The sequence below is a fragment of the Spermophilus citellus genome, assembly GCF_964194105.1.
Source record: "Spermophilus citellus genome assembly, chromosome: 15".
NCBI lineage: Eukaryota > Metazoa > Chordata > Mammalia > Rodentia > Sciuridae > Spermophilus > Spermophilus citellus.
The window spans coordinates 84,064,142-84,077,875 of record NC_138195.1 but is presented as its reverse complement, the minus strand read 5'-3'; the positions used below and the strand labels follow the sequence as shown (position 1 = coordinate 84,077,875).

General features: G+C 40.0%; 1 protein-coding gene across 1 annotated transcript; it reads right to left on the bottom strand.

The window, feature by feature from the left end:
* Positions 1-1,467: 1,467 nt before the first annotated feature.
* Positions 1,468-13,089, bottom strand: LOC308633921 (pancreatic triacylglycerol lipase; the record flags this gene model as incomplete). Its single annotated transcript, XM_081267302.1, has 12 exons — positions 1,468-1,562; positions 3,678-3,842; positions 4,437-4,545; positions 5,616-5,745; positions 6,885-7,003; positions 7,489-7,608; positions 7,724-7,843; positions 9,004-9,115; positions 9,838-9,972; positions 10,665-10,787; positions 11,739-11,893; positions 13,044-13,089. 12 exons carry the CDS (start codon positions 13,087-13,089, stop codon positions 1,499-1,501), a joined length of 1,398 nt encoding a protein of 465 aa, XP_081123428.1. The 3' UTR covers positions 1,468-1,498.
* Between the last annotated feature and the right edge of the window lie 645 nt (positions 13,090-13,734).

Below are 13,734 nucleotides of genomic sequence, written 5' to 3'. Positions count from 1 at the left end.
TAGGAGTTTTATCAGGGAAGATGGAAAAGGAGATGCACTTTCTCTCTTACTAGCTCCCTCTAAGTGGGAGGTAACCAGCCTTGATATAAAAGCATCACCAGACATAGAAGAGCATGGAAAGAGAAAGAGGTCATTGGGCTGCTGCATCAATAAAAAACATTCCGACTTCTGGACTTTCCAGTTGCATGAGCCAATACATTTCTTTGTTGTTGAAGCTAGTGTGGGTTGGTGCTTTGGTTTGTGAAAGAGAAAGCATCCTATTTGACTCAGACTGATGGCTCTTCATGCTCAACCTGAATGTATTTTGGTAAAACATGGAATGAAAGGCCTTTTCAATTTCTCATATTTTCATACCGCCGTGTCTTTGCCTATCTTGTTCCCTCTCTCTGGAGTGCCTTTGCCTCTGTGTCAACTCCCTACCTATCTTGTAAGACCTAGCACAGGTATCCTTTTCTCTTATAGGATTTTATTTTTTGGACATAGCCTAATTTTAAAAACCTGACATTAGTGGATTCCATTAATGTGATGTTTACCAATGTAACCCCTTTAAAGAGTTTAAGAATGGGATAAACAGAGAAGAGAATCTGTAATTACAATATGTATATACAAGCATTGAGAAGGGGAAGATTCTAGGTGCAGTGGGAAAGCGGAGAGTAAGAACTTAATTTAATCTACAGGTTGTGACTAATGGAGATGAAGAAAGTCTTCCTGGACAAAATGATATCTACACATAGGTTTAACAACAAGTAGGAGTTAAACAGATGGAAAGACACGAAAGAAAATTCTAGAAAGAGAAAGAGTTTTTACAAATGTCCAGAAGCATCTGAGATCAAAGCCCTATTTGGGGACAAGGCTGGAATATGGAGTTCCTGAAGGAATGTTCTGAGATGAGACTAGAGTCCTGTGTGACAGTCAGACCAAGGGCAACCTTGCAAGACTCACTAAAAAATGTGGATTCTTCCCTGGGAATCACTGGGGGAAGCTTTTATTTGTGCTTTAGGAAGATTATATAGACTGAAGAGAGGCAAAGGGTCTGGGGAGACCCACGGGGAACAGGGAGACCAGTCAAGAAGCCTCAGATGTGTCCCATACTCATCTCCTCATGTCATCAGTCCTGACATGTCTGATGAGGAGGAGACACAGAACTTAAAGATGATGGACACAGAGGCAAAGGTGATACTTTCCACATGGGCCTAATTTGAGGGTTCACTTTGGGCCTGGAAATCTGTCTACAGTGATCAGAATGACATCAGTAATATTAATAATGGACATGATGACAGTGTTGTGTAAACAATATTCCTAAGCTCCAATGCCCCACAGAATATAGCAACATTCAACAGTCATTAGTGGTTCTTCAGACTAATTGCCAATTTGGATTTTAATCACAATATCCAAAGGTTTCACTGGACACACGGACATTGATGTCAGAAGACAGAGTATATTGCTTCACTACTAGATTTATTAGCAGTAAGATGGAGTGACACATGTCAGCTGCCTTCTAACACGCGGTGAGGGTGAGCAGAGCATCCTCCCTCACAGTCTCTGCACTGCAGAATTTGAACCTGTGGAGAGAAAACAGCAAGAGGTCATGTCTTCCTGGCACAGGCTGGGGGGCTGAGCATGAGGACAGCCACTTCTCCCCCCCCCCACTAAACCCAACGCAGTCTGAGAGGGGGCATGCCTGGTGCCCAAGGCCAGACATTGACTGAGAGAGACCTCTCCTGTGAAGGACTGAACCACCTTTCCAATCTTGTAATGTGGTTATGCAAATAGCATACAGTGAAGCTGTTAATCACATCCCAAAGGACTGGTAGGGCTCATTTTCCATTTAACATTTTCAGACTATGAAACCACCCAAAGAAAAACTAGAATGGGAGAAAGTGTTGTACCCAAGAGCCATATGGTTGAATTGTAGTTAGGCGTATGTTTGGCTCTTTAAGAAACTGGTAAACTGCTTTCCAAAGTGACTTCATCATTGTATGTTACCATCAGCAGTGCATGAATTAAAGATTGTTTTTATCCTCAACACTGCTTGATATTATCCATCTTTTAAAATTTGAATCGTTTAAATAGGTTTATGATGGTACCTCATTATGGTTTTAATTTACATTTTTTCAATCAATGGAGCGCTCTTTTTGGACCTTGCATCTTGTAGAATCTACTTGTGATTTTATATTTAAAGTGCATTTCATGTAGGCATAGTACAGTTGATTTTTTTTTAAATCCAGCATAAATTCTCTGTCTTCTAATTGTAGTATTTAGTCTATTTTCGTTTAATATAATTATTGACATGGCTAGGTCTAAGTCCATTGCCCTTCCATTTGCTTTCTATTTGTCTCCCTGGTTCTCTTTTGCTTTTTTATTCCCTCTTTTAGATTATTTTTTATTTCATTTTGTCCCTTTGTTGGTTTGTTCACTGTAGTTCTTTATCATTTTAGCAAATGCTCTAGAATTGACGGCATATATTTTTAACTTGTAATATTTTACTTCCAAGTAGTATTATACCAATTCATATATAGTGTCTGGGAATAATTGGATCATTTCAAGTCTTGCAAAACCTAGATGAATAATTTCCTATTGGAGAGAAGACTGTCCTAAACCTTCTACCCAATGTCTCTTGAATTATAAGTGGAAATAAGCACGGTTACCAGTCTGGGCACTGTTCTCTCCAATCCTTCAAGTGCCTGTTTCCTGACCCTGCCTAGTTTGCTCACAGCCATGCACTGACTGGTACTGTGCTGAATATTTAAGGGGTGTTTCCAGAGCTCTGAATTCTCCCTCTCAAAGTCTCTACTGTCTGGTAGGCTGTGCCACGATATCTGGTTCCTTAGATTCTCAGGTTCTTGGCTCCATCTCTTCAACTTAGAGATGATCTCTTCAACTGGATTCTGCCTGCATTCCTCCCACCCATGCCACATCCTGGAGACTCAGGCCACAAGCTGGAGCAGGTTTAAGGCTCCTCCTGGTCTGTTTTTTTGTCTGCAAGGCCATCACTGTCCTTTTTTGCTTGAAGATCAGTGCCTTGAAAACTGTTGTTTTGTATCTTGTCTGAATTCTTGGTGGCTTCATTTGTGAAGGTGGGTGTGGGGTCTTTATGAGGACAATGGCCTGACAAAAGAAGCCCCAGCTCCGCCTTTGGGTTTGGCTTAACGCTCAAAAATAGCTGAGGTTGCCGTTACTATGACGATCATCAGTTCACCTTTTCTGGTAGTTGAGCTTGGTAAACACCCTTCAGCTCAGAAACACCTTACTTAGAATCAAGGATTGACCTATGGAACATTGTCTTCATTAAGTTCAGTGATATGGAACAGCCTATTTCAGTTCCCTGATAAATTAAATGAGTTAAGCAACAATTTGGTGAACCCATGAAGTTTGGGGGAGACACAGACATTGATGACATATACAGCAAAAGGTTCATCTGCCCAATGAAACGTTCCTCAGGATGGTGAAGCCAGCTTCCCATTCTAATACTTAATTTGTATCAGATAACACGACTCTGACTACAAACCTATCAAAGTTGCACTGTCTCCTAAAGACACAGAAGGTATTAGAAAGCAGGTGTGGCTGGGGTACAGGTGAACCACTGTAGGAAGTTTAACTTAAAGGAGAATTTTAGTGGGGATAGAATTGTAATCACTACTTGATCCTTCTCAGCCCTTTGGATTTTTATTACTTACACTCTTCCATCGTTTCTTTCCACCGTGATGCTAGATGCTCCCACTCTGGGTAGTGATGGGTTAATCACATTGTTATACCAAATAAATTTGACCCTCTGCAAGTCCCCAACATCCACATCAGAGTCAAACTCATTGGAATGAGTATAGCCTGGTTGAAGAGAGCCCCTGGGAATGAAGAAATTGACAAAAATGTATAGCATATACATAAAATAATCATATATATAAATATATATGTACATATATATTTTTAAAACCAGTTTATAAATTGACTCTAGCAAAAAATGATCGATAGGCAATGGTCATTCTAATATATAAAATAAGTTCACATATATAGTGTTTAATCCGTGGTAGGTTTTATAATCAGTAACTCAGAGACTTTGAGTCACATCTTTGTTTTAATAACTTATAACATCTTTTAGTCACAATGCCATCCCTCCCATGATTCAACAAATGATGGCATCATTGTATCAATCTTCTCCCCACTGTTTTGTGGGAAATAGTTATTTATTGATTATAAAATCTAGTGCTAGGCATCATAGTAAACTTTGATGATTTTCTTAGGAAAAAAATGGGGAAAATTCAGAACTAGAATTCTGAAACGTATTAAGGTGCAAATGTGAAAGAATATCTTTCTTCTTATTACAGGTGACAGCACTCTATTCCGATACAGTAAAGAATAAATAAACTCTTCTGTTGTTGACATACATTACACAGGCACAGTATTTCAACATTCAAGCTTAGGGTGATATTTTTACTCACTTGTAAATTTCATACTGCTTAGAGTTTCCTGCATTTCCAAACAGAGAAACCAGTATATGTCCTGTAACCTTCTGCCCAGACAGTGTGACAGACACCTTGTACCTCCAACCTGCATAGGAGGTTAAATTACCAAATGTTAGCTTATAAAAAAGAGACACTGATAATGGGTTAATTTCCATTTCACTACTGCAGAACGTTAAAAAACTTATACATGATGTTGGTGGTAATTCTTCAAATGAAACAGTCATAGTCATTCCTTTATCTCAGTGTTCAGGGAATAGTTATTGGTTAGTTAGGAATTTCCAAAGTTAATAAATATATTTTCAAGCCAAGAGACTAAGGAGTACAATTTGCTTAAAGAATTTTTCAATCTGACAATGTGTTCTTTAATATTCTAAGAACTTTATATTAAAAGGTTGTGGAAAAGTAGTAGAGTGGACATTTTCATAAGTTTTTTAAAATTCTCTTTGATCACCAAATTTTAGAGTATTGCCATACTTTTGTCTAAATGGTTTGAATTTATTTTAAAAATTCTATACTTCAACTTCCTCTTGCCTTTGGAAATGAACCAATTTAGGCAACCAAAAGACAGTTCCCTTGATACTAGTCAAAAGCAAACTAACAGATGTTGCCCTTTTAGCCTAACATGGGACACACTGGGGATGGGATAACATTTGTCTTTATTTTTACAATATTCTTAACCCTATTCACTGCTATCTAAGTCTGTCCTAGAGTCTGTCCTCAAGCCTCACCATTGCCACACCCTCCACTTCCCATCCTCCCTAGAGTTTATGATCCTAAACATCTCTTGAATCTGTCAACTACTTTCCACCCCACCACCCCTGCCATCTTTCTCTAGAATTACTTTTATGCTTGTACAAAACCTCACAGTTCTGCTGAATGAACTTATGATCGAATAAAAAAGAGTGGAACATAGGAAGACTTCTGAATTCAGCCAGAATCAATTGTGAAGAAATTTATGTCTGGGGTCATTACTAGTTGAGGCCCCACACTCTACCCAAATCAGTCATCATTACCTGGAGCACAGCACTGTACATTTTTCTGCACTGGGGAGAGGTATTCATAGTTTTTGAATGGAAAAACAATTTTACCCATTATCAGTAGACAGGATAAAATATATAGCACTGAGAATCTAATGTAAATAATATAGAAACTTACGTGAGAAATTACTCTTATCCCCAGTGTTCAGATAAAATTTCTGGCCCACTCCATTTGTTTTTCCAGAATATCTATCAGCATAATGACCCATCTGTGGGCATCCTCCACTTGGACAGGGGAAGCACTTGTTCTAGTGAAAACAAATGATGAATGAGAATGCTTTTTCTTTTAATGGTGCACCATCTTTTCCAATATGTTACAATTAAAATATTCTAAAACAAATTCTTTTCTAATGGTAAAAGGGATTTTAATAGTGTCTCAGCAAAGGTTAGCAGGGCATCTGATGATTCACAAGGATAAACCAGCAATTTCACTGTTAGATAACACAATAGTATAAAAATTGCATAATGGGAGAATGTGTGTGTGTGTGTGTGTGTGTGTGTGTGTGTGTGTGTGTGTGTATGTGTTTCTTTTTCTCTTCTGTCTCTTTAAATGGCCCCAGTTACTTCCTGCTTAGTCATTAAAATTTATTCTGGAAAAATTGCATAAGAAAGAACAGGAGGTGGTAATCAGTTTCTGATATGCAAAAAACGGGACCATTAGCAGAACAATATGCTCAAAAGTCAGCCTTTTCTTAATTCCCTTCCATGTAGCATATCAAGAACCAAAGGATTCAAATCTCAGAATTCTCCCAATTTGGAGAAAAATGTTCCAGTTAGCCTCTGTCTGGAGAAGGCTTTTTTTTTGTAAGAAAATATCTCTTTCTATTCTAGTAAAAGGGAAAAAGAGGGAAGACAGACTATGGGAGACAAACGTCCATATTCCCACTCTGGAGGGGAAAGCTACTCCACAGAAAAGGCACATGACAGACTCCTGAATTGGTGGACCAGATGACAGACATGGCAGAGTCTCAGGGCTAGCATCCATTACATTAGTGGGCAACTGAACTAGTCATGAAGAAATAGCCAAAGTTCTTTAATGGCATTGCCCAAACCAAAAAAAGTAGACAAGTCAGAGACTGCATCTCTAAATGCTGACCATCAATAAGGCAGACGGATATGACCTAGAGTCCAAAGGTACCAAGAGACCTAGCACCAGTGGACCCCAAAGTTATTCCCTCTGGCCCTTTGAAAGAAGTTCAACTGGTGAACTACATCACTCATGAAAAGTGATAGTCACAAAATTCAGATGGTGGGGCTTAGAATATAGCTCAGTGATCCAGTGCATGTTTAGCGTGTGCGAGGCCTTGGGTTTAATCCCTAGCATCAATAAAAATAAATAAAATTTAAAAAATAAATAAAATTCAAACAGAAGATAGAGTCTACTTACTGCAGAGAAAACACTATAAGAGGCACAAGAGAATGCAGCAAAGCCAGTGGGGTTGACAATACTATCAGTATAATACTTGTAGCTTCTTAGGTGATTACATGCTGCAAAGTCACGAGTTCCTGTGAAATCAGACGTGATTACACATCAGTGACAGATTTTACTTTTATAATTTATCATCATGATCAGAATATAGTTATTGAGTAGATTTCATTAATTAGTGCGAACCCATGGAGATCACAGTACAAAGTCTTTATGTAGTATATTTATGATTTGTGAAGCAATCAGAAGTTAAGTACTGTTTTAGGTTACAATAATTAATGCCATTGTTAAGTGAAATGGAAAAATAACTTGAGAAGGAAGATTAGTCCACATGGCTATCAATGCCACTTAGTATTCTCTGAATTAGATCCTTTCAAATTTGACTGCAAATGTACTTTCTTTCCCACAGTCTCATCATGCCCACTTGTCCAAATGGGATCCTCTAACTTGGAGATGCAGTTCAAAGCCCTTTGTCATGTAAAATGTGACACCTGTTCAATGTCAAAGCAAAACAAAATGAAAACTTTCCCCAGTGAAAATCCCCTTGTAGATACTATGATATTACCTTCCCAAATTCCATCTATGTCAACAATCTGAGAGAGAATATTCTTCTGACATCCAGGCATTTCTATTCCTCCATTTGGAAAGAAATCTAGGTGACCCACAGTTTGGCTCATTCCAAACCCTGGAGAATTTTTAAAATAAGGCAATGTTTACATTACTATATAGACTCAAGACACTAGAAAACACTTTGATGTGTAGACTTAAAATGTTCTAGAAGAACAAGTTGTAGAACTTACCTAAGTTAGGGACTATTGGGGCACCATCAGTGTGAATTGCATCCACAAACTGAGCATCACTGGGGTCTAATCGGACAAGTTCAGGTGTACCCTCAAAGCAAGGTTCAGCTGGATCCAATCCTAAAGCAAATAGGATTTGTCATTAATTATGTCAGGGTTCACCTTGCTTCATCAGTTACAGACCTGAGTGCAAGTATTGGCTATAATGGTGAGTTTCGAGTTCTTTTCTACCTTATCATTTTCTGAAGGGATTATATATTTCTAGTTTGTTATTTGCCTGAATGAGAATTTTCCCCAGACTTAAACTTTGCCATTACTTATGGGTGCTTAGTCCCTAGGAGAATCTTAGTCACTAGCACAGTTACCATAAAAGAGGCAGACCTGGGAGAGACACAGAACTAAATGCTGTCCAGGCTGACTGTATCTCCCACAGGGCAAGGATCTTGACTTTCCAGGTCATGGAGTCCGTAGTCTGCTTTTGCACAGTGCCTGGCTGAGTAAGTTGTGGTAAACATTTACAAATGATGGGAAAGAATGTTCTGGAAGAACATCTTTTCAGAAAATTAAAGATAGAAATTCCAAATGTCCCCATCAACCCAATGCAACCAACTTACTACAGTATTAAAGAAAGAATCATCTGGTCAACACAGAAGTTGGGAGAGGAAGAAGAAAGTGGTCTTTTCTTGGGGAATTTTGAAATAGTCACATCAGAGTTGTTTTAGGACCTGGGTATCCAATATGTGACCCACTGGCCAAATGCAGCCAGTCTCAGGTTTTCAAAATAGTATTTGAAAAGTGTTAGCAGCACCAGAACTGGCAGCCCAGGGGAGCCTGATCTTCTGCCCCAGTTCCCCCAACTCTGGGATAGTGGTTGATGAAGTTTGGGCTTATTAATTACTGCCATCGAAGTAAAATACAATTAATTATACACATTTGAGCTCTGTGGATTAAATTTCATTTATTCTATTATTTATGGCAATTATTCATGATATATTTTTGTGAATACCTAAAAATGGGAAATAGATAAAAACAATGTTTCTGAATGTTCTTAACTCACATGTTAGTCACCTATAAAATATTTAAATGGTAAATAGTGTACTGAACACAAATGACTGACAGCAATAAGAAGCCTTGGGTCAAAGAACATCCTAATTTCTGATCATGAGGCCTATTCAAACAAGGTACTAAGCAGGCTGCACCAAATCCTCCTCCTGTACTTTCTTTTGAACCTTATAGAGGTACATAAAATCTAATTTTGCAGTTTTGCTGTTGTGACCAACCTGTGATTCGTCCAATGGCCCCATTGGTCCTTCTTCCAGCCTCCCCAGCAGCATGGGAACCCAGACTGTGGCCAATGACATGGACATTGGAAGGCGAGTATCCTAATTGAGTCTGTTGGAAAGAAAACCTCTTCAAAATGTTTCCAAGTATGGCAGAATTCCTGGTCAGCACAATAAGTGTCTACAAAACCTTGATTTTTAAGAAGGTACATATGATTCCTTCAAAGCAATTGACCCTTATGGGTTTATTTTTTCACAGATATAATGAAAAGTGGAAAACAATTTAATTTTTAAACTAGTGCATATAGAGCTGTATTTTGTTTTATTACCATGAAGAAAAAATTCTTGAAGGATATGGTAAATTATTATCCTAGAGAAGATGAATCAAGTGTTCAGATTAGGAAACTAAAATGAAAACAACTATTTAAGCACATTCAAGTTTAACATTTTCTAAATTTTTGGCTACCCAGGCAGGTTAGCTTGTTACCATTGTGCTTCTCTCCAAAAAGATGAACAAAAGCAAAAAAAAAAAAAAATTAGTTTAACCTTGAGGTTAACATTCTCAACCTGGTAATGAGTGGTAAAATTGTAATAAGTACTGGTAGAATTCAGTAGATACCATCCACCTAGTTCACTTAATTAAAAACAAAAACCAGATTATTGAATTAAGTTATTGATGAAACCCCAATCTAGATTTTTCTGTCTTTTGTTTAACTAAGCACAAAGCAATTTCTTAGTAGAGAAATGTCTTCATCAAAATTATCATACTTTTATTTTAGAAAGAGAATTCAGAGAGCAATGTGCATGGACTTTTTTGTAACCAAAGGCAGTTACCCGAAGGAAATCAACAAAGTAGGCCACTTCTGCACCCACGATCCGGATGTTCTGGGAGGCCTGGGTGTATCCGGTCCGGGAGCCGCCCTTCCAGTCCACACAGATGCAGTTCACACTTTCCACCTGGAACATTTTCTGAAGGAAGAGATATAATAAATAAGTTAGTAATTCAGGATCATTATTGGTAACTAATTAACAGATTTGAGGATCAGGGTTAAAAATCCAACCTTGACCTGAAAAGTGTCATGTCACTTTTAACCCCAAAGCTATGAACAAAACACCTAGTCTATAATGTATAAAGAATCCCTCCTAAAGTTTAAGACTGGTTCCAGACTTGAGGCATGACCATCATGGGACCTGGATTCTTGGGATTTCTACTGAAACAGATGCTTAGACATTTGATTTAGACAAAATTTATCAGTTGTGGTACAATGGGTTGTCTCATTAGAACATCCTAAATAACATAAGACTACATTGTCCCTTGCTAGAGAGCCCCCTGAGGACATTGCCTAGACTAGCTCAATGCCTAGACTAGTTCCTGGCACATAGTGGGTGCTCAATAAACATGTACTGCATGAGTGGAAGACAGGCAGGACCCCTTAATATATAAATATATTGAAGGTAAAGGAGTAGGCTTTTCCATGAAGGAAAGACGGTCCCAGGCCCCTCCACCCACATCTCCTCCTGCACCTCCCTTGGGAACTCGGGCCCAGTAGGGGTCACAGGAACCTCCAGGGTGGTAGGAACAAGCATTTTTCCTCTATGGTTGGGGCCAGTGTCTTACTTGCTCCTGAGACAAGCTTCCCTTAGAGTTCACCAGGCCTCACCTTGCACATGTTGGCCAGCCAGCTTTCTTCTCCCTTGTCTATGAATCCGTGAATAATGAAGCGGGTTTTCCTATTTGTTTTGAAATTGGAGCTCTGGATTCTTGATGAATCCGCAGTGATTTGCTGTTTGGGGAAGAAACCATTCAGATGTGGAGGGAGGCAATAGGTAAGGGAAGACAACTGGGATTTGGGTTTCTTATGGGTATAGATCACTCCATGACAGCCACGCTGTCCACAATCCTCCCCAAGTTGCCATCTTCCAGGCATCGTGGTATTGTTGCCGTTGTTGAACTTGGGCTAAGATGTCTGCTATGCTATTTGTCATTCAGATCTAATTCCACACAATTTAAGCCTTCTTATGTGTGTGGATCTCTGTGTATCTGTGATCTATCTATCCATCCAACACTGTGAGATACATCTATGTATAGATGTCCCCCCATTATGTTTGGATTATGCGCCAATATCTATCGTAAGTTGAAAGTGTTGTAAGTTGATAACGCATTGAGAACCCCTAAGTTGCCAAACATCAGAACTTAGCAACAGCCCTTGTGGAGAATCAGTTGTTTACACTGGTGATCTGACTTGTGAGTGAGTATTGTTGGCGTATCACTAAACAAGAAAGGATCAAGATTCAAAATTCAAAGGATGGTTTCAACTGAATGCATATTGCTTTTCCACCATAGTAAGTTCAAAAAATTATTAAGTTGAGCCATCGTAGGTGGGAACTATCTGTGTGTGTGTGTGTGTGTGTGTGTGTGCGCGCACGCGTGCACGTGTGTATAAAATATTGGATATTTTATGTTTTTTATATGTATTGAATATGTATTTTTCCTACATTTATATATTTAAATGGTGTTATAGAGTTAGGACAATTTAATTAATTATTAACTTAACATGAAGTTAATTGATCTTTTATAAACAAATTACATGAAATAATACTTAAACTCATCACCCTAAAAGTCTACAAAGATACAAACTCCACTGTCTGATTAGTTCCCCCAGGTCATGGGATGTGCAGTATACTAATTACACAAAGCAGATGGAACTAAGGACTGAAAACATGAGGATTTTTACTTGATAGTTGTCTTGGTTCTCGTTAGTGTACAGGAGGAAGCGGGTGTTGACATCTGCTGGACTCCAGGGCAATACTTTCAGGGGTCTTTCCACGATTCCTGACCATGGGGAGTCATCACTGAAGCAGCCGAGTCTGTCATAGCAGACTTCTTTTCCTGAAATCACCCAGAAGAGTTTCAAGGATATTAGTTTAACCAGAATGCTCTTTAATGGCGTCGCAGGCAAAATATGTGTCAAATTGCATTTCATGGCAGATCGCCTTCCTTACTCTCCCAAGCACCCTCTCACTCATACTCTCACAAAGCAGCTTCAAAGGACGATGCCTCTGTGGCAGAAAAGCTGTTGCTCCTCCCTGTACCCCAGGGGACCCCCTCACTGTCCTGTGTCTCTGCTCAGTCCCAAGCAGGGACTCACTTTAGCTTCTCCACCCAGATGTCATCCTTAGCCACTGGTGCCCAGGAATGGAGCGGCCTGTGTCCTAACTGTGGTGGGGATGGGCCTGTGTTGAGGCTCCTGGCTCCCAGGGCAGCCCTGTGGCTTTGCACTTTGGGTGGAGAGCTCAAGTTTCATGCAAGGGCCAGAACTCCACATCTCCACCTTGACTTTGCATGTAGGTTTCTGACCTAAATTTGAGCCCCATTGTGGATTCCTGTGATGAAGAAGGTAGGCAGAAACAATCAAACGTGGGATTTGACACACTGTGGGCTGGCATGCTCCTGCATAGAGGGACAACTCCAGGAGGGCTCTGGGGAGAGGGCCACATAATAGCACTAGTAAGAGTAGTAGCTGTCTCAGGGCTGCATCCCTCCACATCTTTTATGTGCCAGTTGCTGGGCACCATGAGCCACTTCTCTTACCTAAGAGTCTCAGCCCAGGAGACGGGTGATGTCATTTCCCCACTTCACAGACAAGGCTGTGAAGCATGGAGGGGCCTGGGATTTTGCTCAGGGTCATGGAGTTGTAGGTGACTCAACTAAGGTTCAAACCCTTCCTTTGACTCTATGCTAGGGCTGCTAGACTCAGAAATTAAAATTACAAGCCAACTTTGAGCTTCAGTTAAACAGGGAATTTTTTGTCTAAATATGTCACCCATTTGCTCTTTGAATTATTTCTTGCTTATCTCAAATTCAGCATTAACTGGGCATTGTAGATTTTACCTGGCAATCCTGCTTAGATCTTGAGCTCTCAATCCTGCACCTCTCTGTTTTCCTCCTGACCCCCCTTGTGGCTTGAATCCAGCCCCAAGGCCTTCTGGAGCAGACTAAGCAGTGGGACTCTCAAGTCCAGCCCAGCGCCTCTTCTTACCTGCTACTGTTCCCAGCAGCAGTGCCAGCGACCAGACCAGCAGCATCTGCATGAAGACAAAAACAAGGTTGAGTGTGGCCTAGCGAGGCTTGGAAAGTCGGCTTACCCCACATCACTGAGGTCTGTGGAGAAAACAGGAGAAGTCTAATAAGTCAGCCGGGGAAGCTCGTGCCCCACTCACCATGGCAGATCCGTCAGGTTCCACGGACAGCTGGACAACACCGAAAGGCCCTTTTATAGGCAGCCTTATCTTTTCGAGCCATGCCATGGAAAAGTGGCATGAAAAGAGAGAAGGCTCCAAGGTCATATTTCTAATTTTAATCGCAGATAAGCCTGTATTGACAGGGGAGGTGGTTTCCACAGTGCTCATGGGAAGACGAGGAAGTGGCAGGTAGGAAAGTTCTCTTCTGATGTGGCGAGGCGGTGCTCAGAATCACTGTCATGGCACTCTCGTGAAGGATCTGGTTGAAACTGGAACTTTTTACTTTGTGGTAGATTGCTTTAAATGGCATTTTAAAAAGACTGGAACGAAACACCATAATATTAGGCTACCAGAACCATTCAGCCTAGGGAGTCACAGATTTATATTAAGATGTATGAAATTGTCACCTTTGTCGGTCAAAAATGGCCAAATAATAATTCACTTCCCTGACAAAATTCATAGGTAAATATTTCAGAGAAAAAGCAGTAG